Source organism: Ciconia boyciana, chromosome 4, assembly GCF_034638445.1.
Source record: "Ciconia boyciana chromosome 4, ASM3463844v1, whole genome shotgun sequence".
NCBI classification, from domain to species: domain Eukaryota; kingdom Metazoa; phylum Chordata; class Aves; order Ciconiiformes; family Ciconiidae; genus Ciconia; species Ciconia boyciana.
In genome coordinates this window covers 62,684,741-62,706,876 of record NC_132937.1, presented here as the reverse complement: position 1 = coordinate 62,706,876, position 22,136 = coordinate 62,684,741, and the positions used below count along the sequence as shown (strand labels likewise).

General features: G+C 37.1%; 1 protein-coding gene across 3 annotated transcripts in view; it reads left to right on the top strand.

Moving 5' to 3' along the window:
• The window catches only part of FANCC (FA complementation group C), a 92,738-nt gene that overhangs the window by 22,478 nt on the left and 48,124 nt on the right, over window positions 1–22,136 (top strand). For all 3 annotated transcript variants that reach the window (XM_072859430.1, XM_072859429.1, XM_072859431.1), the window contains one exon: window positions 4,488–4,582. In XM_072859430.1, the coding sequence (XP_072715531.1) occupies window positions 4,488–4,582 (95 nt within the window). The remainder of the gene's footprint in view (window positions 1–4,487; window positions 4,583–22,136) is intronic.

Here is a 22,136-nt window from a genome sequence, read left to right as displayed (position 1 = left end):
GAGCAGCACATGTGTGCTTTTGTGGCACCTTTTGAGAAAAGCCTTTTCAGACTTTATAGACTTATTTTTACAAGGGAACGGTTCCCTTTTTAATCATAGTTCCAGTTTTTGAGAATGTTGTTAACTGTTGATGTTTACAATTACACACAAACTTCTAAGTTTTTGCTTGGAATAGACAAGTCTTTAGACCATCAGTTTTTCTGAGCTAACAATATATGGTGGTATAGAAAGTAGCTTCATCTATATTTTTCATCAAAGTTGAAAGGCATCTGTTTCTGCTTTTGACTCCTTTTCACAACAATCCCAGCAATACATTCTTGTTTCCTCTACTTCTTTCCTCTTCTTTGGGATCCATTTGCATTTTCTAAAGCAAGAAAAGCACTTTTTCTGCAAGTTAATCATTATCTCTGAAGATTGCAAGAGAATGGAGCTTCACTACAGGGATTTTTTTTTTTTTTTGTCTCAAAGTTGCAAGCAAGCCAATTCAGAGAATTTCAATTGCTCAAAATGGAATCCTTCACTTTAATGCTTAAAGATGAGTCAAGGAGATTTTCTGACATCAATAGACCTGAAGATGTCTGCTTATACATTCCCACCACTTCCTCTTTTTAGAGCCACCTGAGCGCTCTTTGGATTGCTGGCATTTTAGATTCAGCGGATTTTCATTTTGTTTGGCACTAGTTCTGAAGATATGCTTTAAGATAGTGCTGGCTATAGCAGATGCTGACTCTAAAGTGGGTTTCATGTAATTTCTCATTTGGATAAATAGCTCATTCAGCCATGCATCTGAGACCAGGCCACCCTCGCAGTAGAAGGAACTAATTTTGTTCAATTCAGTCTTTCATACTAATAAATGGAGGAGGAAAAACATTATACTTCTGCATCATGTCCAAACCACAATACCTATCACCTTAGATGAATGTCTGTTGGTGCTGGAAGCTGACATGGCTGACCAGTCAGTGAAGGAAGCGTGGTCTCCAAGGGAAAATAATCTCCTCATAAACACTCCTGAGCAGGAGGTGACCAAGTTAGCCTTATTTAGAAAGCTAATGTGAAGGAAGCACGACCGAAGAAAATCTCATGGCTGTGCTTGTGGTCCTAAACCACAAGGGATACATGACGAATTCGGTCTTGGTAAGGAATTCCAATGTTTTTTCTGTGGGCTAGGGGATTATCTTCTCAGTAGGACCCTCCTGGTTTGAGTTTTGAGTCCAAGTGTCTTGAATCCCAAATTAATACTACAAATGCTGGGGAATGTCTCGGTGGCTCTGTATGTCAGTATATGTGTGTGAGTGTGCATGCTTATGCATGCATTCATTTCCACAGAAAGTTCAGTTTTATCTGATCAACATTTTCTGATATATTACAATAAAATTTTACAGCAAGCTCTGAAAAGAATATTTCTGGCTGTAAGATTAGGGTTTTCTTATTAGTTCCTTGCATCTGGCCCTGTTCATGACAGGGTATTTATAAACTGTCTGTATCATAGGTTGATTGAGACCACACTGTGTTATGAGAAAAACTTTGCCTTTTTTTTTTTTAATTTTTGATGTAAGACTAGCAGGGAAGAAGTGCAATCTGAATAATCATAAAGATTTAGGCTTTTGTTTGGTTGGTTTTTGTTGTTTTTTTATTTTTTACAAAACAGCTTCCAAGCTGTCTTAAATTTTCTACAGAAAATTTTCATTCCTTTAGTTGGAGTTACAACATTCACCTACTTAGAAGTCCAGTAGATAGTTGGTGACCTTTTCTGGGATATGATTTCCAACTTTGAGTTATTGATTTTGTTCCTCTGGATGTATTAATTGGGTATTTATTTGAGTAGTGAGCATTCTTTCATGCAATAATAAGATCAAATGCCTTCGTTCATATCCTGATAATGGTTTTCAGTGCATACCATGCCGGTATGTTTTCCATGGGGATCACAGTTACTAGAAAAATGGGAGGAAAAAACCCACCAGTAAGTTTTCTGTGGTTCTCTGTGTTTGGTCTTTTGATGTGATTATCTTTTGCAGCTGCCATAATTATTTTAAGATCTGTTCCCCCCCTATTCTTAATCTTCCCATCTTTCATCCGCAGTTCCAAAGCAGCTGTGAAAAGAAAATAGTGAATCTGCGAGTGGCCCTCAGAGTGTCATTGGGTACTTCAGCAGGAGGACTGTATGGTCCCTTTTCCTACTTTTCACAGATCTGTGGGAGGCTACTTTGGTTTTGGTTGTAGCCAAAAAGTAATTTTGACTGGGAAAACTGTGAAGCTGTACAAGTCCCTCATTTTTTGGGAACTGTTGGCATAGCTATTACGCCAATATGTTGGTTTCACTTAGGTTGAGGTTTGAATGTATCTAGCTAAGTCTGCATAAACTCATTATGCTGGCAAAGTGCGCCGGTATATCATTTATCTAAGCTATGTTTTCATCATTTTAGCTTTCAACGTACTGATTTACATTTCTGACAGGCAACAATATATGCAATTTACTTTATAGTATGCAGCAAGTCATCATGTGTAGCAAAAAGTCTTCTCATCCAGAATTCTAATTAAGCAGTTACATGAATTTTTTCACCTTTTTCCTTTATTTTTTTAGGTCAAAAGAAAACCATAACTTAAATAAAATGACTTAATGGCATACTGTAGATATATAGTATAAATACGATGAGTCAAAAGAAGGAACACTTGAACTATGTATACTTTGTTTGGGATAGGTGATTCGGACTTGACACACCCACACCCCCCCCCCCCCTTTCTGTGTAGTATGACTTATTTTTAAATATAATTCATATAATTGAAAATTATGTCAAAAGCCAGACTTTATACACAGATGATATTTTAGTACTAGTAATTCATGTTTAAAAATCTTCATTTTCCAAGAAGCAAATTGCTATAATTTAGTTGTTTAAACAAATAAAACAGTATTTGTTTATTTTTCCTCCCATATAATTTCATATCAGAGTTTAGGTGAAATGTTTTTTGAAGGAGATAGAGTTGCTTCTTAGTGCTGATGTCTGAGTGCTAGTTGAGTATAGTTACAATCAAAGTATAAGAATACTTTGAATTTCTGCTGAGCAGTATGCAAGATGTCTCCTTTAACTCCAGTCTTAAACAACCTAGGAAATTATTAGCCTTGTAAAAATCCATGTTAAAAAAAATCCCAAACACACAATGGCAGAATACCCCAAACTGTAGTCAATTAAATGTGTATGTTTGAGAAACCATTTCTGTGCAGAGATGTTAGTCAGTGGGAGGCCAGTAATGGCCTACAGGCATGTTGGACATTTATTGAGGAATACTGGTTTAAATCAATATTAACTTCTCTGATCACCTGGTGAAAATATAGGCATTACTTAATGGAGCTTTTATTTTTTCTTCAGGCTTTGCCAACAAAGCACTTCTAAATAACACTGTTTATTACATCCTGGATAACAAATACACAGAAAAACAAAAGAAATCACTTGTTGAGCTTGATAATCAAATTGTCTCCTAATATAATTTCTAAAACTCATGTGGTATTACTTTTTTGTATTATTTTTAACAAGAATAATATCACTTACTAAGTGACTATTATATCAGAGCTACAGTACTACATCCAGTTTTCATAATTTTTAGTACAATCATGCAGTTTTACTCTGGGATGAAAATCAGTGTAGAGACTCTTGGTATCTGCCACAGAACATCTGGGAAAAAAAAAAAGCCTATTGAAAACAACATTGTGGGAAATAATCATGGCCTAAATGGCTCTTCAACTGCTTACTCCAAATAATCAGCTCCTCTATAATAATATCTCTGCATCTGAGCAGTGACAGTATTGCTCAGTATAGTAGGTTTTTTAGAAAAGGCAACTAATTTCCAACAGTGGGTTAGAATTAAGTAAAACCTGATCTGATCCTGAACAGAAAATCACGATAGGATTTTTTTTCCATCAGCATTTAGCTATTCTGTTGTCTGCAGAAATGTCATTTGCCTGAAGCACGGAGAATCTTAATATATTCTTACAGGAAACTCGATGTTTTACATTCTTGTTATGAATGGTTTCATACTTCACGAACTTAACTTTTTCAGAAGTGAGCATTCTTTACTTGTGCAAGCCTTGGACACAATGTAATAACTATTTGACTACTGTTTGTTGTTTATTACTAATGATATTATTTAGATACCAAATTGAAAGTTCCTTGATGATAGCTTCAAGTATTATTTATGTAAATGAATCACTAGGTTGTGCATGTTTCTTAAGACCATCTAAACATTGTATAGATTTTTAACTCTCTGATACCTTTGAAATTGCTATTGAAGGAAAGGATTACACAAGAACTACATATGAATAACATTAAATGTGTGGTGTGAATCTGGTAGAAAAGAAGCATTATGAGTTGAGACTGATATTTAGGGCTTTAGTTTTGTGGATGGATAGGGATTGTTGTGTGTAATTCTCTCTGTGTTTTGATTTTTCTTTTTTTTTTCTCTAAGTGTATTCTTATTTGCTTTTTTTCCTGCAGATGAAAGCCAGAAGACTCTGATGTGGTGCTTATATTGTCTATACAGCAGTGAACCACAGAACCCTGTGGAATTGAAGGCCAACAGCTGGATACGGGTAAGTAAATGAATCCTTTCCAGGACTGCTTTGAATTAAATTGATTATTTAAAGGTGCTACATCTATAGCATAGAGACATTGTCATTTAAGAAACTGCTCCAAACACAACTTGCATACATATTGTGTTGAAGTATATATCACTCTTATTATAACACAGTCAGTGCTAGTCTGTCATTTTAAGTATTAAAAAGATGTGGCATTTTAAAGTAGGTAGTTTTGATGGCTTTTAACCTAGTAGATTCACCAAGTCCAGTAACTGTGAATAGTGAGCAATGACCACAAATCAGAAGGGAAGCGTTAGTAAAAAAAAAAAGAACCTTTCAATAGGATAAAATAAATAACCTGGAGAAATGCCATAGTTTGTTTTGAAAACAGTTTATATTTGCTCTTTAATTTTATTCTTTTTTGCTTTTGTTTCATCTCCTGCCTATGAAGAATTTAATTGTATCCAAACTTTCTTCAAAGGCAGTCAGAGAGGGGAGGGGTAGTGCTTGTGTGTGGATTTATATTTAGTGACTTAAGGAATAATGAATCCTTAACTTTAATCCCAAATTTAGGTTTTTGCATGGCACATCTGTTCATATTTTATATATTTCCACACTGAACTAGCAAAGCACATCAGCATGTAAATAACTTGCAGCACATTGATGCTTAATGCTTTACATTGCTGAATAGCAATTTGAGGGTGCAGTGTTGTTGATTTTACGTCCTTGCATTCTCTGTGGGTCCCTATCAAAATATGGTTAAAAATACTAATGAAATTGTTAATGTATTTTTTTATATCTTATAGTCCTCACAACTAGTGAGAATGTAGCAGCCTGATGATTATTTATGTATGGCTGCTAAAGCTGAAGGTACTTCTAGGCTTCTCTTAAGTAGTTCATTTCTTACTTACTAGTTGACCTGTGTACGTACATGTCAGTTTATCTAGGTATGCATGTAATACTAGGATGTACATTATGTTGGTAGATAACTGTATTTAACTATGTAGTATTGTTGATTTAGGTGTAGTAATTCTCAGTAGTAAGTTCTCACAAACTTTCAGGTCCCCTTGGGTGCCTGTGTGTACCTGTTTGGCGGGTTGTACCACGCGCCATGAAATTCTCAACAACTTACTACTAACTAAAATCACCCTTATTTTCTTCCTGTCTTTAACTGTTTTCAAGAGGCTTTTCCTGAGGTTAGTATACTTGGAATTCACAGTGTGGCAATGCTTGACTACCAAAGTAAAGTGATGCAAAAAAAAAAAAAATCTGCCTTTTCTAATGTAGTCTTGCTGGTTGGATACATTTTTTCATAATGACATAGGAGATGCACAATAGCATGCACTTAGTTATCAAACAGAGCAAAATTTGTCATTTTATTTATTATTAGCAGCAGCATATGCATTAATGATGTTAAGTGATAAGGGAGAGTTGTACCCAGATAATCTTCTACAGATAGCTTCCATTTCTGGGAGGGAAAAAAACAGTTGTTTTAATCTAGATTGGTTGCCTTACTGATTGATGTAACTGAACTGATGTTGTTGCTGATATAAGAAAAAGTATAAAGTAAACAAGAACAAACAGTAGGGGATGGATGAAGGTGGGACTGCTGCATTTGGTAGCACTGCCACCTGAAGCTGTCTTTGATTGGGACTAACATGTAAGCATTTGATTCAAGCCTCACTGTAGTCTGCAGGAATTTTTCACCCACTCTGTGTTTTTGAATCAACCTTAATAGTCATTGTGACTTGATGGGTCAAGAGTTAACCTAAAAGTGATAGGGAAGAGGGCATGGAGGAGTTCAAAGCACAAACATGTCTTACTAGCTGTTTTTTATCATTCGGCACTTCTGTAGTTGTCTACAGTGGGTGTAGCATAATATGATCTGAAATGTAATGTGTTCATATTTTGATTGGAGGGAAAGAAACAGGTCTTGGAAAACTTCTAATTAAAAAAGAAAAAAGATAGGTAAAGGAGGTTGTAAAATGCACAGCATAAGGGTACAAAAGTTGAGATTAAAAGAAAGGGTATTATTAAATTGTTTTCTATAGTTGTTAGAATTTCTTCTCGGTTTCTTACTGTCCAGTGTGCATCATAACAAAGCTTTTTGAAGAAAGTGGTTTTATCTCCTTTTCCTAATCAGTATTGTAATTCTAGTCACCAGCAATTGTAATATAATATGGACTATGATGCTTGTTTGTACAGAAGAACCTAAGTTAAGTATTTTGCTACTCTTCAAGGGTTTCTTTTGCCATGTATGATAATGACTTCTATTTTTAAAAAAATTAACATACAGTAAGTCTGTTGACCCACCTAGTGCATACTTAACATTGTTTCCTCCTGAACTGCTTTATTTTCCATATTATCTGTGTCTCAAAAGATTGTCTGTCCTGGTTCCATCTGAGATAGAGTTCATTTTCTTCTTAGTAGCTGGTATAGTGCTGTGTTTTGGATTTAGGATGAGAATAGTGTCGATAACACCCTGATGTTTTAGTTGTTGCTGAGCAGTGCTTACACTAAGTCAGGGACTTTTCAGCTTCTTGTACTGCCCTGCCAGCAAGGAGGCTGGGGGTGCACAAGAAGCTGGGAGGGGACACAGTCAGGACAGCTGACCCAAACTGGCCAAAGGGATATTCCGTACCATATGATGTCATGCTGAACAAAAAACCAGGGGGGGGCACGGCTGCTGCTCAGGAACTGGCTGGGCATCAGTCAACAAGTGGTGAGCAATTGCATTGTGCATTACTTGTTTTGTATGTTCTTTTATCATTATTATTATTATTATCCCTTCCTTTTCTGTCCTATTAAATTGTCTTTATCTCAACCCACGAGTTTTACCTTTTTTCCCATTCTCTCCCCCCATCCCATTGGATGGGAGTGAGCGAATGGCTGTGTGCTGTTTAGCTGCCTGCCGGGTTAAACCACAACATTGTCACAGAACGGAATCAAGACATATTTGCTATGAGAGCCATAATTTGAGGTTTGCATCAGCTGTTTTCATATTGACTAGATGACCAACCTCTGCAGTGTTTTGATCTGACCTCAGCCTTGTTTGTAATATGGCGGGAACTCTTTACAGCAGGGATATTCACTCTCTGGTGGAGAAGATGCCAAATACACTGTGGTACACTGTGGAAAAAATGGCCAAAAGTCTAAAATATATAGTTGAAACAAATTCTTGGGGTGGGGAGGAAGGTAGTTTTGTGGCTACATGATGTAAAGGGAAGTGAAATCCAGAAATTAATTCTCAATAAAGCTCTGAAATTTGAATGCTACTTAAAAAGTTTTTAGTATTATGGAAAACTTGCCTGTACTTGGAAAGAAATGATAGATTATCTAAGGTATTTAAGCTCTGCCTAGAGGGTATGGATGGAAAGCCATCCATCACCACACAGAATGGGGTTCTGCATTGGGTCCATACACACTGACACAAGAGCCATGGGAAAGGGGTTTACATATAGGAACTGCTGTTCAGCTTCTGCAGAAGTGACCTTCACAGAAGCCTTGTCCTTTGGCCCTGCAGCTGAGAGTTAGAGTAGTTCACTGTGTAAGCCAGCATCCATCAAATAAATTGGGATGTCTGGGTGTACATTTAGTTGATGATACAACAAAGAAAATGTAAAAATACCAAACCAGCCAAACAAACAAACAAAAAATCCCACCCAAACAATTGAAAAATGAGGAGGACTGTGTAATGGAGATAGACAACTTCAGCTGCTTACTATTAAGTGTTTAATTTTAACAACAACAAAAAAACCTTTTTAAGATTGCTTCCTAGTTTTATGGGTTTTAAATGGGGCTTCCATGAAAATTTTTCTCCCAAAATGCAAAGTTATATCTGATTGGAAAATGATATTATTCAGTCCAAGTTAGTGGTGAATATTCTTCTTTCCTTTGTTTTTATAGCTATGTACACTGACTGTTAAATTACACCTTGCTTTTTGTCATGGCAAGCACGAGTTCCTACAGAGTACTTGTGGCCTTCCAGTGCATTTTTGACTAAAGTCATTGATAGGAAGGCTGATCTCAGGTGTTTTGTTTTCAGCTACTAAATTGCATTTTCAAAGTAGCAAAAAATGTATTTGATGCTGTCTTACTTTTTAACTTTCCTGCCATTGCTATAGAAAAGCTGTGTTGTTTTTAATGACAAGAAGGTTGTTTTAATGACAAGTAAGTTTCAGAAACCAAGGTTGTGCAGGTCTGTAAGTCCTCTGAAAGAATAAAACATGCAAAGAAATGACTTGGAATTTAATTAAAACGTGCAATGTAGACTGCAGTGTTTTTAGGATCAGATGCTTTTTAAAATGGTAGAATTTTTTTTTTAATGATTCTGAATTTTAGTGCTGGATTCTAGGTTCCATAGATCTTCTATACAGCCAGATGCAGTGTAGGAAGCCAAAATACATGCTGCCACAGATTTCTCACTGATTAAATGATCATTACCTGGTGAAACCAGTCTATAAGAAAGAAAGTTATTTAGTTTCTCCAGCTGGCCTTCTCTGAGCAGAGCGTTTTGGAGCTGTGCAGTAAGTGTGGTTCTAACATGGGCTTCTGTCTGGTGGGGCTAGAACAGCTTCCTTTCACTGAGGGTTACTCTTGCAATCACATTGCAGCAACTAGAGAGCTTTTCTGAACTAGATTTCCATTTCATTAACTTGGTCACACCTCCTTCTCTGCTCTCAGTATATAAACTGTGTTTATGAATTGTTTATGGCTTTGGAATTTCTTTCAAATTCTGCTTTTGTTGTATTGTTTTGGAAGGCCATTCAGACTTGTGAGAGTGTTACAGCCCCATCCCTTTTTCAAACTGGGTAAAACAGGAACAGTTAATATCCCTCTTTTTAATTTTTTTTTTTTTTAAATACAAGATGCATTTTCTCAACGCTTTACTTTCCCTCAAAGGAATACAAGGAACAAGACAGGTTATACGTAAGAGCTTAAACATAGGGGTGGAAGGCCTATCAGCCTTGGCACGTGTTTTTAGAGGTGGTTTGTGGGCTTGGCCAAAACTTTCCTTTCTGGAAATGTGTAGTTCTTTTAGGTATCTGTATCCTGTGCAAGGCCACATTAGATTAATGGCCGCAAAAGTAGTAAGTGTTCTTTGTAAGAGCAATTTTTAATGGCACTGGAATTCTAAAATTATTTTTGCTATATTTTCCAAAACACTTCATGACACTTGTGTGTTTTATCTTTCATAACATTTCATACATGGTTTCTCTCACCAGTGTTATTCTGGGTAATTTTTGAACTAAGGATGTTATGATGCCAAATCAATGTAAAAATTTTGATTCAGAAAGTTTTAATTTTATTGTGTCAGTGAGTTTCTAGTTCCTCAGCAGAACTGTGTAAAAATAATGTTCCTATGAAAATACTAAAGCTGATTAAAAAAAAAAGAAAAGAGCCTCTAAAATTGGCTCATCTATTAATCGTTTGTGAATGTTGCTGAGAGATTTCTGCTGTAAAATCAAGGTTTTGAATTATGGTCTGCAGTCCTTGCCTCCCCCTCTTTAACAATTTTCTGCTGAGCTAAGCAATGTTGGTGGAAAGGTAGTGGACACTGCTTATTCCCAATGTATGCAATGGAAAGCAGAGACCATATTATTATTTCGTTTAGGTGCTGTCAGCCCTCAGTGAACAAAGTTCACCACTTGAGAGTACCTTTGTGAGAATGCAAATTTTCAGGTAAAGGATTTCCATTTTGCCAAATTTAGTGTTTGCAGTAAAATTGCAACATTTGTTTGCTGGAGTTTCTCTGCTTTTTAGGGAAATAGGAGGCATACCAGAACTTCAAAGTCACCTTGTTATTTTTTTGAACAGCAAACATGGAAACATGTTTGAAAACCATTGCTTTCATGTGCTATGTGTTTAGCAGAACCCCTGCTTGTACAGCAATGCTCGAATGTTTCTGGTAAAAAAGGTTTTGTGGGGGTTTTTGTTGTTTTGTTTTTGTTATTTTAAATTTGACTTACAAATCTGAAAATGTAATGTCAAAACCTTCTGTGTGGGATCTTTCCCTTTAGTATCGTGACACTTGCCTCCTGTGGAGGATACATTAAAGCATCTGAATGGAAGTCTTGTTTTCCAAAAGAATGGAAGGCATATACCTGTCCTCCACATGCCAACCTTTTGATGTACCTTCAAGTTGTATTTGTTTAGACTAAATTTGATGGAATTCTGTCTATTGTATTAAATTGTATTAAATTGTATTAAAGTGTTTTGCAGTGGATTGCTACTCCTCAGATAGGCCAGATCAAGAAATTTACTGCCAATTAAGCACAGGATGTTTGAGATTTTTAGTGACGTTCTCCAGATGACCTGGTTTTTTTAATTATCATCTTGACTTTTTAATTAAACTACAGTTTTAGTTGAGTTGGTTCAGTTAATGAAGCACTGACCTTTCACCCCTACTTCTGAATCTGTGCCAGAATTTTCAGCAAAATGGGTTTTTAAGACCTTTGCTTTCTATGTCGCAATATATCTGAGACTGTGATGAATTAACATTGAAATGATGGTCTCTCAGTGATGATTCAAAATGGAAATGTTTGTGATTTACTTCTTGGGACAGATGCACCCACATTGAAATGCTTAGTTACCTCTCACTATAAACTTGTACCTGTGTGTGGTTTTTCTTTCCTCTTTAGATGTCAAGTGCTTCTTTGCTCTTATCTTGGATCATCCAGCTGTCTGATCAGGTGTTACCATATTTGTCATTCTTAATAGTTTAATCCGTTGACATATTTTGGTTAGGCAACAATGTTCAGGAATAGAAGAAAAACACCACTGTTATAAAAACAGGAGTTCAGCAAAATGAAACTTCTTAAAATTTTAGGATTTAAGTGGACTTACTGATTTGTCTGTCGGGGAATAGTTGCTCATTGATTTACTGGGACTCTGCAAGATTATTTAGTTATTTCTGAGGCAGTCTCATACAAATCAAAATAGAAGTATTACAAGAAAGAAGTTAGAAAGTAGACATTGATGAAACTACAGAAAAGTTGTGGAGAATAGCTGAGAAAAATACTGGAAAGAGAAAAATACTGGAAAGAAGTCATGTAAAGAAAAGGTCAGGGAGTGTGAAATGTATATGTGTGTGCGTGTTTTCATGTGTTTTGGTTTCTATTTGGAATGAGTTACCACAGCATTTTCAATATTCTATCACAATGAGGATAGTAAGGCATCACAGTAAATCATGAAGGAACTGAGAGGGACTAGATTGTATTTGAGAAATACAGGGATTCTCACCATATCTTCATGAAGTATCCAAAATAGCTTTTATGTGAAATGGAAGATGAAAAAGGGAGGTAGACTATAATTCTCATTATAGAATCACAGAATGGTTTGGGTTGGAAGACACCATTGAAGATCATCTAGTCCAACCCCCCTGCAATGAACAGGGACATCTTCAACTAGATCAGGTTGCTCAGAGCACCGTCCAACCTGACCTGGAATGTTTCCAGGGATGGGACATCTACCACCTCTCTGGGCAACCTGTTCCAGTGTTTTACTGCCCTCATCGTAAAAAATTTCTTCCTTATGTCTAGTCCGAAGCTACCCTCTTTCAGTTTAAAACCATTGCCCCTTGTCCTATCGCAACAGGCCTTACTAAAGAGTTTGTCCCCATCTTTCTTATAAGCCCCCTTTAAGTATGAAAGGCTGCAGTAAGGTCTTAAGACCTTAGAATAAGGAAATTCTATTTTCTTCCTGTGTCTGTTTTATGGGAAGAAGCTTATTTTGCAGGATATATGTGTCATGGTTTAGCCCCAGCCGGCAGCTAAGCACCATGCAGCCGCTCGCTCACTCCCCCCCGGTGGGATGGGGAAGAGAATCGGAAGAGCAAAAGTAAGAAAACTTGAGGGTTGAGATAAAGACAGTTTAATAGGGAAAGCAAAAGCCGCGCACGCAAGCAAAGCAAAGCAAGGAATTCCTTCACCACTTCCCATGGGCAGGCAGGAGTTCAGCCATCTCCAGGAAAGCAGAGCTCCATCACGCGTAACGGTTACTTGAGAAGACAAATGCCATCACTCCAAATGTCCCCCCCCTTCCTTCTTCCCCAGCTTTATATGCTGAGCATGACGTCATGTGGTATGGAATAGCCCTTTGGTCAGTTGGGATCAACTATCCTGGCTGTGTCCCCTCCCAGCTTCTTGTGCACCTGGCAGAGCACGGGAAGCTGAAAAGTCCTTGACTAGTGCAGCAACACCTAAAACATCTCTGTATTATCAACACTGTTTTCAGCACAAATCCAAAACATAGCCCCATACCAGCCACTATAAAGAAAATTCTATCTCAGCTGAAACCAGGACAATATGGCTTATATGTATTTGTTAAAATGCAGTATGCCGAGTATGTGAGGAAGAGTTTGGAACTGGATGCAGTTTATCGCAGTACATAGTAATGACAACTTTGCTTATTATGATGGCTGTTTACTAACTTATGAACAGTGGTGTATATTCTTACATACCAGTAGATGGCATTCTCCATATTGCATACAGGTACACATGTTTGTTTTATATTAATATGTACACAGCTTTCCATTTTGCAGCATTCTAATACATTTCTTCTAAGGGAAGGTGAACATTTTCTTTTAATGTTAGTCTCTAGATTAGAAGCCAGCTTCACTGCTGCCCAGATTGTGTGGCGTTATTTTGAGTCTTAGCTGTCTAATGATGCTTGCAGTAGTGAGAGTTCTGTGCTAAGATTCTTGAAATTTTTGGCAACGATTCAGGATACTCACTAATAGGAAAACTAATTTCATTGTTTTCTTTCCTGTATGCACAGTGCATGCAGTTGAACTGATTTTTGTCTTGCCCATAATTATTCCAGAGATGTGGAAGAATTCTACCAGTGTTTTCACTTGTTATGATAATGACTAATTTTTCATATTTATGGTTTTTTTAGTACTTGGGGGCTTTGTATCTGAGGTGCTGTTGTATTAAACACTGTACATGAACAGTTTAGAAAACATTATTGGTTTTGAAGTGATTACAATGAAAGACTCATCATGCAAATAGATTTAGATAAAAAATAAAAAAGAAACAACTATTCCTTTTCTCCAGCTGCCTCCTTCCTCACTGTTATAAAATTACAAAAAACCTGCACTGTTCAGAATACTATTTGTATTTCCCCTCCTCTGTTTTTCCCTTGGCAAACCTTATTACGCGGTTTGACGGTGACCCATTTATGTATGGTCATGCACTGTGTTTTTAAGGACAAGTCACCTGCCTATTCCACAATTTTTTTTATGTCCGTCATCATATTACTTGGTTTGCTGCTCCCATGTTTTAACTTATTCTGTCACCTTTTTCACTGCTGCTGTTTTCAAAAGTTTGTTTGCTGTAGGCATGAGATCTCCCCACAATGTCGGGTACAACAAAGCATCCATTATTCTGTTTCTGGTACCTTGTTAAGAGTAAGCCTTTTGCAGTGCATTAGCACAGCAACTCCAGCAAGCGCAATAAGCTGCGAAAACTTATACCACTAATTACCAATAGATGGCACTCTCTGTATTAAGCGATTGCCAATATGCACATCACGCAAACATGCATACACACAGAAACATGTGAGACGCTCTCGCCCACCGTTTTTAGAGTAGGGTAATTTAGACGTTGTTAAGGATTAAACTAATGGTAATAATGTTGCAGCCTTTTCCTTGGTTCCATCTGGATGTGTTTTGTTAGAAAGGCAGTATTACGTGGTAGTTTGCCTTTAATTTGTCAAATTTGTCATGAGGATGACAAATAAAGATGAGTGCTTCCTCTAAGGAAGGACCACGTTGAACTTGACTTCCGCAACCAAATTAGTGGGTATAAAATAATGCTGTTATAGAGCAAGCATGAACAGGCCATTCACTGGAGTTGATAATGAGAAATAAAAACCGGGAGTTAGCTGTTGTGCATTATACTTTCACTTAAGCTGTTCTATGTTACAAAAGTTTTCCATTCTCAGTTAAAACTAAGAGAAATTATTAAATAACTATGCCTCATAAAAATAAACAAAAAGAGTCTACCAAATATACTGCTGCTAATGGTTGCCTGTTCTGGAGGCTTTTGTGAACACACAAGAGATTCTGGATAATTACAGGCTAGTGATCCCTTTTGTGATATTGTTTTGTTTATGTTTGGAGATTTTTAGATTATTCTTATAATTCGTGATTGGTCAGAGCACTGAAGCACTAGGAACTTAATGTAATTGTAGAAATTTTTTTGTTATGCAATGCAATTATTAATGTTCTCATCATTCATGAACATTTTAATCCAATTTTAAATCCCACATAGGCTCATATCCTGTGGACAGGATGGGAAATGCAGATTTTTATGGTATTTGTAAGTTGACAAGCCATCAAAGTTGCATCCAAGAAACCTGAATGTTGTATTTGACTTGTGAGTTAAGGAATAATGAGTAAGCATATTACCTTTCTGAATAGGAAAAGCTGATTTTAAAATGTTTCCCAGATATAAAGGGAAAACATAAAAGATGTTGCTTCTCAATTCTGTGTTTAAAATTCTGTTTACATAGTTTTATTTTTTTATCCGTGACGCTAAATATACAGGGTTTTATTGTTTTAAACTTGATCTATCCATTTGACTATCTTATCATTAAGATGACCATCTATCCACAAAGTTGACTAAAGAACAGCAAACATACCTGAATGAATGTAATTGTCACAACAGTTAAACTGATGGTTTTCCTATTGTTTATTTAACCAATAAAGGATCAGAAGAGTTTGTGCCACCCCAGCTTCTGGGTAGTTGTCAGTCCACCATGTTGTACAAGGAAGTTTAAATATGTAGTAATGGCAGTGACTATAAAATTGTGTTTTGCTCAACTAGTCCACCTCTCTTGATACGCAGTGCATATGCACACTCTTATACTAGATCTCAGGAGCTGAATGAAACAGGTATCTGAAGGGCACTTTATTCTAGAGTGGTTTTTCAGTTACATACACTAGCAAAAATTAAAAACCGATTCTGACTGTAGATAGAACAGGCTAAATGCCAACACTCCACCCTCTGTATAGCTGAAAGGACATACAAAAGACTCAGATGTGCCATTTTGTCAAAGGCAATGGTATTAAAATTCAGAAAAGTCAGAAGGCCGCTTTCCTGTCTGTAATTATTTGAGATAAATTAATTGGTGTTTTAAAACAATTTTCAGTTAATTCAGCCAGTGGAAGCTGGGTGAATTATTATTTCAGACATGTATGCAAAAGCTATGCACACATGTATTGTGTAAAATGAAACATAAAAATGAGATGTTTTAGAAGATGCATAAGGAAAGTGAAAATAGTAAAACAGTTTATAAATAAGACTGAAAAAACCCCAGTCTTACAAACTTAAGGTCTGACTCACAGGTGAGAGATCACACTGTGATCAGGATTTGGAACAAGTGGTGAGACACATGTTGGCAGGTGTAGACCTAACTTCTGATGCTTGTATTTGTTAAGCAGCAATTTGACAATTAGAGTTTTGTCAAAAGCAAACAAAAAAGCTTGTGTCAGTCAAAGCTAAAGCATGGAGAGATGGAGTGCTCATTTTGTCAGAGCCAGTTAGCAAATCAAGTCTGACAAGGGGGGAAAAAAAAAAGATGAGCTGAAAGGGCATGCAGATCTAAAAATACTTGGTGGAGCTTCATAACTTTTGCCAGGAGCTGAGGCAGTGGACAGAAAAAAAAAAACCCAACAATAAAATCTTCCAATTCAGAAGAGTAATACTGAAAGTGTAGAATAAAGCTGAAGCGGCCTAAATATTCCGTGACTCTTTCCTGAAGGCTGGCTGTTCTGAAGAACACCTGAGTGGTACATTTGTTGGCCATGTACAAAACCAACCCAAACCAAAACCACTGAAAGATTACTGGATTAAATATTTAAAAAGATAATATCTGATAATGACACACAAGGATAGACATTTCTGATTGGTGCCAGATATTAAGCTTGCTGTAACATCAGGGTTTAATAGTTGCTCTTAGGAAAATGGAGCAAACATTTTGTAAGTTCAGCCCTCTCCATAGGGAAAACTGCTTTTGAAAACTGGCTGTCATTTGGGTTGGGTACAGCAGTCAGTTTGTCTCACCAGAATGCAGCAACATGTTTTTAAAAATCAAGAAGTTCTATGAATCTGGAAGAAAATAATAATAATACCCAAACCCAACAATAAAAGAATATGGTCAGAAGCTCCAAGCCATTTTTGAAAGAAGCAGAACTTCTGAGTTAAATGAAACAAGCAAAAATGCCTTTGCATAGATGTAACATGCCTCTGGAGAAGCGTATAGCAATACAGATTGTACTGAGGAAGAGTATCATGTAGTTGCATGGACTGTATAAAAAGTCTTCAGAATGCAGTTTATGTACTTAATCAGGCTGCCGGAACCATCCTTGTGAGTATATTGTTGTGCAAAACTGTTTAATAAGCATTCTGTGCAGTTTGTGAAGAGTTTGAGAAACAGAAGGGATTAATTTAAGAAAAAAATCGATTCTTGTGACCATCTCTGCCAAAAAACAGAGATGGTATCACCACAGTCATGTCAGTTAAAATAGGAAAATGCTGCTGTTTGTATCATGGGCCTAATGAAAGCAAAAGTAAGTAAAATGTTTGGGGGTTTTTTTTGGTGGAGGTCGAGCTTCAGCTGAAATTATAATAAACCAATTGTGGCCACTCAGGAAAAAGGTCTGAGGATAAATTTAGTAATCAAACACTTTCACATCTAAATATAGAATTTGCAAAGGTAAATTCAGACCTTGGACAGAATTTCTGTTTACTGGAAAATCCAGTAAGCATTTGGAAAAACCTCAGTGAGGCAAAACTTAGGTGTAGATTGACTATTTTAATTCATGTAAGATCTGAGAGTATTAAAGACAGAGGCTAATTGAAAAGACTTGTTAGTGGCACCTTGTGAGGTTGAGTGTTGAGGCTGTTACATGACAGAGGAAGTTGAGTGTAGGCAAATGGACACTGACACACTTGGTGTGAGGGACCACCGAGGGTAGGCTGCTCCACGGGGGAAGGCAAGCCAGGATTCACAGGTGACTAGGAGGCAGGTGCAGCTGTGGCTTTATGCAGAAACAGCACAGTTGCACAAGAAGAGCAGAGCAAGTCCAGTGAGAATCGCCAGGGTCAGCCGTGTGTCCAGTGATTGCCAGACCAGGTTCACAGTGATGAGGCAGGTCCAAGGTCAAGCCGGGAAGTCACGGCCATGGGTCAGGCTCCAGAGCAGCGAGGTGCGCAAGCAGCCACAGGCACCTCTGCAATGTAGCTCAGGCAAGGTCCAAAAGCCTTGGTTGCCTGTGCTTAAATGCAGTTCCCAAATGAAGCCAGAAGGACTCTTACAACTTCTTACAACAAGCAAGCTTCTTACAACTCTTGCTCACACAGCAGTGTATGACAGCTGGCCTTGAGCCAGGCAGCCAAACCCCCAGGAAGGAGGGATAAGGCAGATACAACTAGATGCCTACTCTCTTCGTACAAGTTTTCCTAAGGCTTCTGCATTTGACTGTTGTCAGAGACAGGATACTAGCTAGATAGAAAGCTATTTTTATGATATTTCTGTTCCTGTAATTAAACTTGTCTCATTTCAGACATACCACGTGCAGTAATTGTTAGAGGTAGCATTAGGGAATGTAATTTAAGAGTACAAGAATGTAATTTAAGAATACTAGTTCAAAGAGTCACAACAACATAGTTCTGATTATTGCTGTCAGTTTGAGAGGGCAAGGGGAGGGTATTGCAGCACTCTGCTGGTTTCTTTAAGACTTGTCGTGGTGGTTCCTTTAAGACACTGGAAAAAATATATTGAAAGAGAAAAAGCTTATTCACAAATTTAACAATTCTTAGTTTTGACAGAGATGTTTTAGACCGGTCTCAAATGAGTATGACATGACACAAAGAAATCTGTTAAGGCTTATTTCAGAATTTGAAATTGCAGGCCAAGTCAAGTGAGAATCCACTAAAGCTGGGTAGGCATAGATTTACTTACTTTTTAGAAAAATGAAAGTACTTTGGTTATTGCTCTATTTTCCAGGGATAACTTCACTATAAGATACTATATTTAATAAAGTTTTTTTCCCCTATTCATTTATTTTTAATAGCCATAGCATATTCAGTGTATGTATAGTGCTTGAATTACTCTTCAATATAGTATATTAGTAGGTCCCAAATAAGTAGGCTATTTTTGAGGTTTGCCACACTAGTGAATTTTTTTGTTTGTTTTCTGATTTAGATTTCTTGCAGTCTTACTTTTGCCTTGACTTATTTTTGCATGATACAATGTGAGGCTTCTGCAGGTGTGAATTAGAAGACCTAGGAATACAGTTTCCAAAACTTTGCATGAAAGGTCCTAGGAAGGCTTAGGCAGTTAAGCTAATTTTCCTGTATCTTTCAGTTGTTGCTTGTATACGAGAGGTAACCGGACAATCTGTGCACTGTGAGAACAGCTCTACAGATGGCAATAGAAGGAACTTTTAGTGGGGAAGTGGGACAGATTATTATGTGTGAATTTTTTCTGCCCAAGGGTCACAGTGTGTTTCTCCCAGATGGCCAAAGCAAAGTTTGTTGATTTAATGTCTGAAAAACAAAGGTGAGTGCATTCGTTAGAGATTGAGAATAAACTGATGCCGGGATGTCATGGTCTAATATAAGCTTGCTGGAACTGGAAGTATTCTGGTAGGTGAAAGGAGCGTCTTGTGATGTGGAAAGTGTGTGACAGTGAAGTGCGTTATCTGCTGTGCAGACACTTTCCTAATCCCTCAAAGGTGAAACCCCAGACAACATTCTCCACCCAAGCATTCTCTACTTCATCTAAGTGGTAAGTAAGAGGTCCATACCAGGACTCTAAATGATTTGATTCGATCTGATTAGTGCGGTAATTTGTAGCCATTACAGGCTGCTACAATAAATAAGAGAGAGGGTGACTAATATATTTTGTAATGGAGCAGTTTTTCAAAGTCTAATCTCAAACTCCCTTATGAACACTCTCTTGCTGGAAGTACCAGTGCTTCATAATAGCTCATGCCTATGATCAGATGTTTGGTTTTCCCTAGCACCAGTGTTTTTTGTGAAAGTCTTCCTCCTATCAGTGGGTATTCTCGGGAGGTTTATTCTCTTCCATCAAGACAATTTGCTATGCGAAAGTGCCTCAGCAGCTGAGGTTCACATACACGTCATACATTTTGATCATCGTGGCTCTTCACATAAACAATGAAAAATATATTCTCCTTTGATACACTCGGTTGAAGTAATAGGGTGACTTTAGGATTGACTTTGTCTCCATTAGCATAGTTTTTCATGACTACTTTCCCACTAGGAAGGACTTAACTCTGTACTGTCAGACTAGAATCTCACCTGTAAGTTTGAGTCAAATGCCTTTATTTCTTATACAAGACTTCACACTGGGGTCCTTTAAGCTTCAAATGTACAATTGGTTTCTCAGTATCTCAATAACTAATCCACTCCAGGAATATCCTTTCTCCTGTGATGGTGAGTCCTTTAACATCTCTCAAGAGAGCTGGTTGCACTTTTTGACGCTTTAGTCTGGATACTTGTTATAGTGACCTAGTTTTGGGCAGGGGGACAACTTCACAGTCAGTGAACAGTTTTAATGTTTCTGTTCTCCTCTCAAGAGAAGTTTGCATATTAACATTTGAGAGTTCAAGGCTGTTTGTAATCCCTGTCTGCTAATCATCCTAATCAGATGATAGTGGGTAACATTTTTAAGTATTTTGCCTAAGTAAAAAGAATGATAAAACATGATCTTCTCTGAGCTGGGCAGTAGCTTATACTGTGAATCATAAAACCCACTTGTCTGTCATTTCTCCTTGATTTCGTGGAGGTATCTTTATGATACAAGATTATGAGCTGGAAACCAGTATCTGGGTTTCCTGAGGTGAACCATTTTGCCTCAGTAATGAACAAGAGATCCTTTTGCCCAGAACTTCTCCATATCTTGGTTTTTTACTGTTCCCGTACTCATCTGTTGGTCAGAGACTGATATACCTTCTCCCCCACGCCCCTCATTTTTTCCCCAGGATCACTGGTTGTTTAGTGTTTGCGTGTCTTAGTCTCTTTGGGCCCAGCTGTAGTTCCTGTATATTTGGCTCAGATTCATTTGGCTATTTTCTTCTCCAAAACTCATGTTCAATATTTCTTCACATTTAGGTTTTTTAAAAAAGAAACACTTGGGTTATTCTCCCCATTTGTTTTATTTCAGTTGCTGAAATAAACATGGCATAGTGCTTATATGAAGAAAATGTCCATAAAGATGGTGAGTTCTGTTAGGATATACTGTAGGAGTGCAAAAGTGTTCAAGTGATCCAGGCACACTCCACCAGGAGTTGGGCCTCATTGCAGTATGTGTGGGATGATTACTTCAAGTTCTGTTCATACCTTCACCAAAAGATAGGTCATCTTGGAGGCTTCCTGAAACAATACTGTCCTTGGCAGAATGTCTTTTTCTAAGACAATTCCAAGATCCTCTACTAGACTGAAGTTTCCCACAGTATGAATTTGCATTCAGGTAGGTACTCAAAAGCGAGAGAAGGTTTTCTCTTTACAACCTGAAGAGCTGTTGTCTGTTAAACACTTACTAACTTCCTTACCAACTTCCTTCTAGTAGGAACTGAATTTATTAGGGTGTATACTACCCTTTTGAGGTCACACATCTACCGCAAGGTAGGGCAGGGGTATGATATGCTCTTTTCGCAAAACATTCCCTTTTCCTTGAATGCCTTTTTGATGGAATAGATGTCTACATGCCAGCACATCTCAAAGAACTGCAACTGCACTGTATTCTATATCTTTTAGAAGAAAAGGAATGACTAATGGAGAGTGTGACCATCATAAAATAACATTTTTGGCTTGTTTTTACTATTGTTGCTTATAAGCTTGGTTTAATGTAAATTAGATCACTGTGATTTAAGGAGACAGTGTTCCATCTCTTCATTCTCTCTCTAACATTGCTAACTTTAATACAGATGCATTAATTTATACATGAAGATGTAGGTTGTATATTGCAATTATGATAGTCTCTTCTATAGGTGAAGAGTGTTGACTTGATTTTGTGGCCAATATACTTGTCATCTTTTAATAAAACTTGCTACATACTATTTTTATTTATATGCACACTTTGTCAGATGGTGAAGAACACCTCAGAAAATGTTGTTAGGAAAGAACATGATATGTAAAGAATAGTCCAAATATAATGTAAAAAGCTTTTATCTTTTTTTTGAAGTATTCTGTTGTCTTTATAAAAGCAAATGTACAAGCTCACATTTTTCTAGGAGATGGGAATTTAAAGTAACATGAAGAATATATTTAGTGCACAAATTATAGTGAACCTCAAGATCTGTTCTTTAGTCTGCTTTATTAAGTTAGGAAGAGCCTAAATAATTTGTCGTTTGTCATTCCACAGGGCCAAATGGGCCCCAAGACCATATGATGCAGAAAAATATTAAAATAATGTTGGATTTACAATAAATGATGTCTCTATGAGATAAGAATACTATATTAATGACATATATGGGTAATGTGTCTATTAAAAGGCTTATGAATTGCTAGAGGTCATACTGAGAAACACGTTTTTT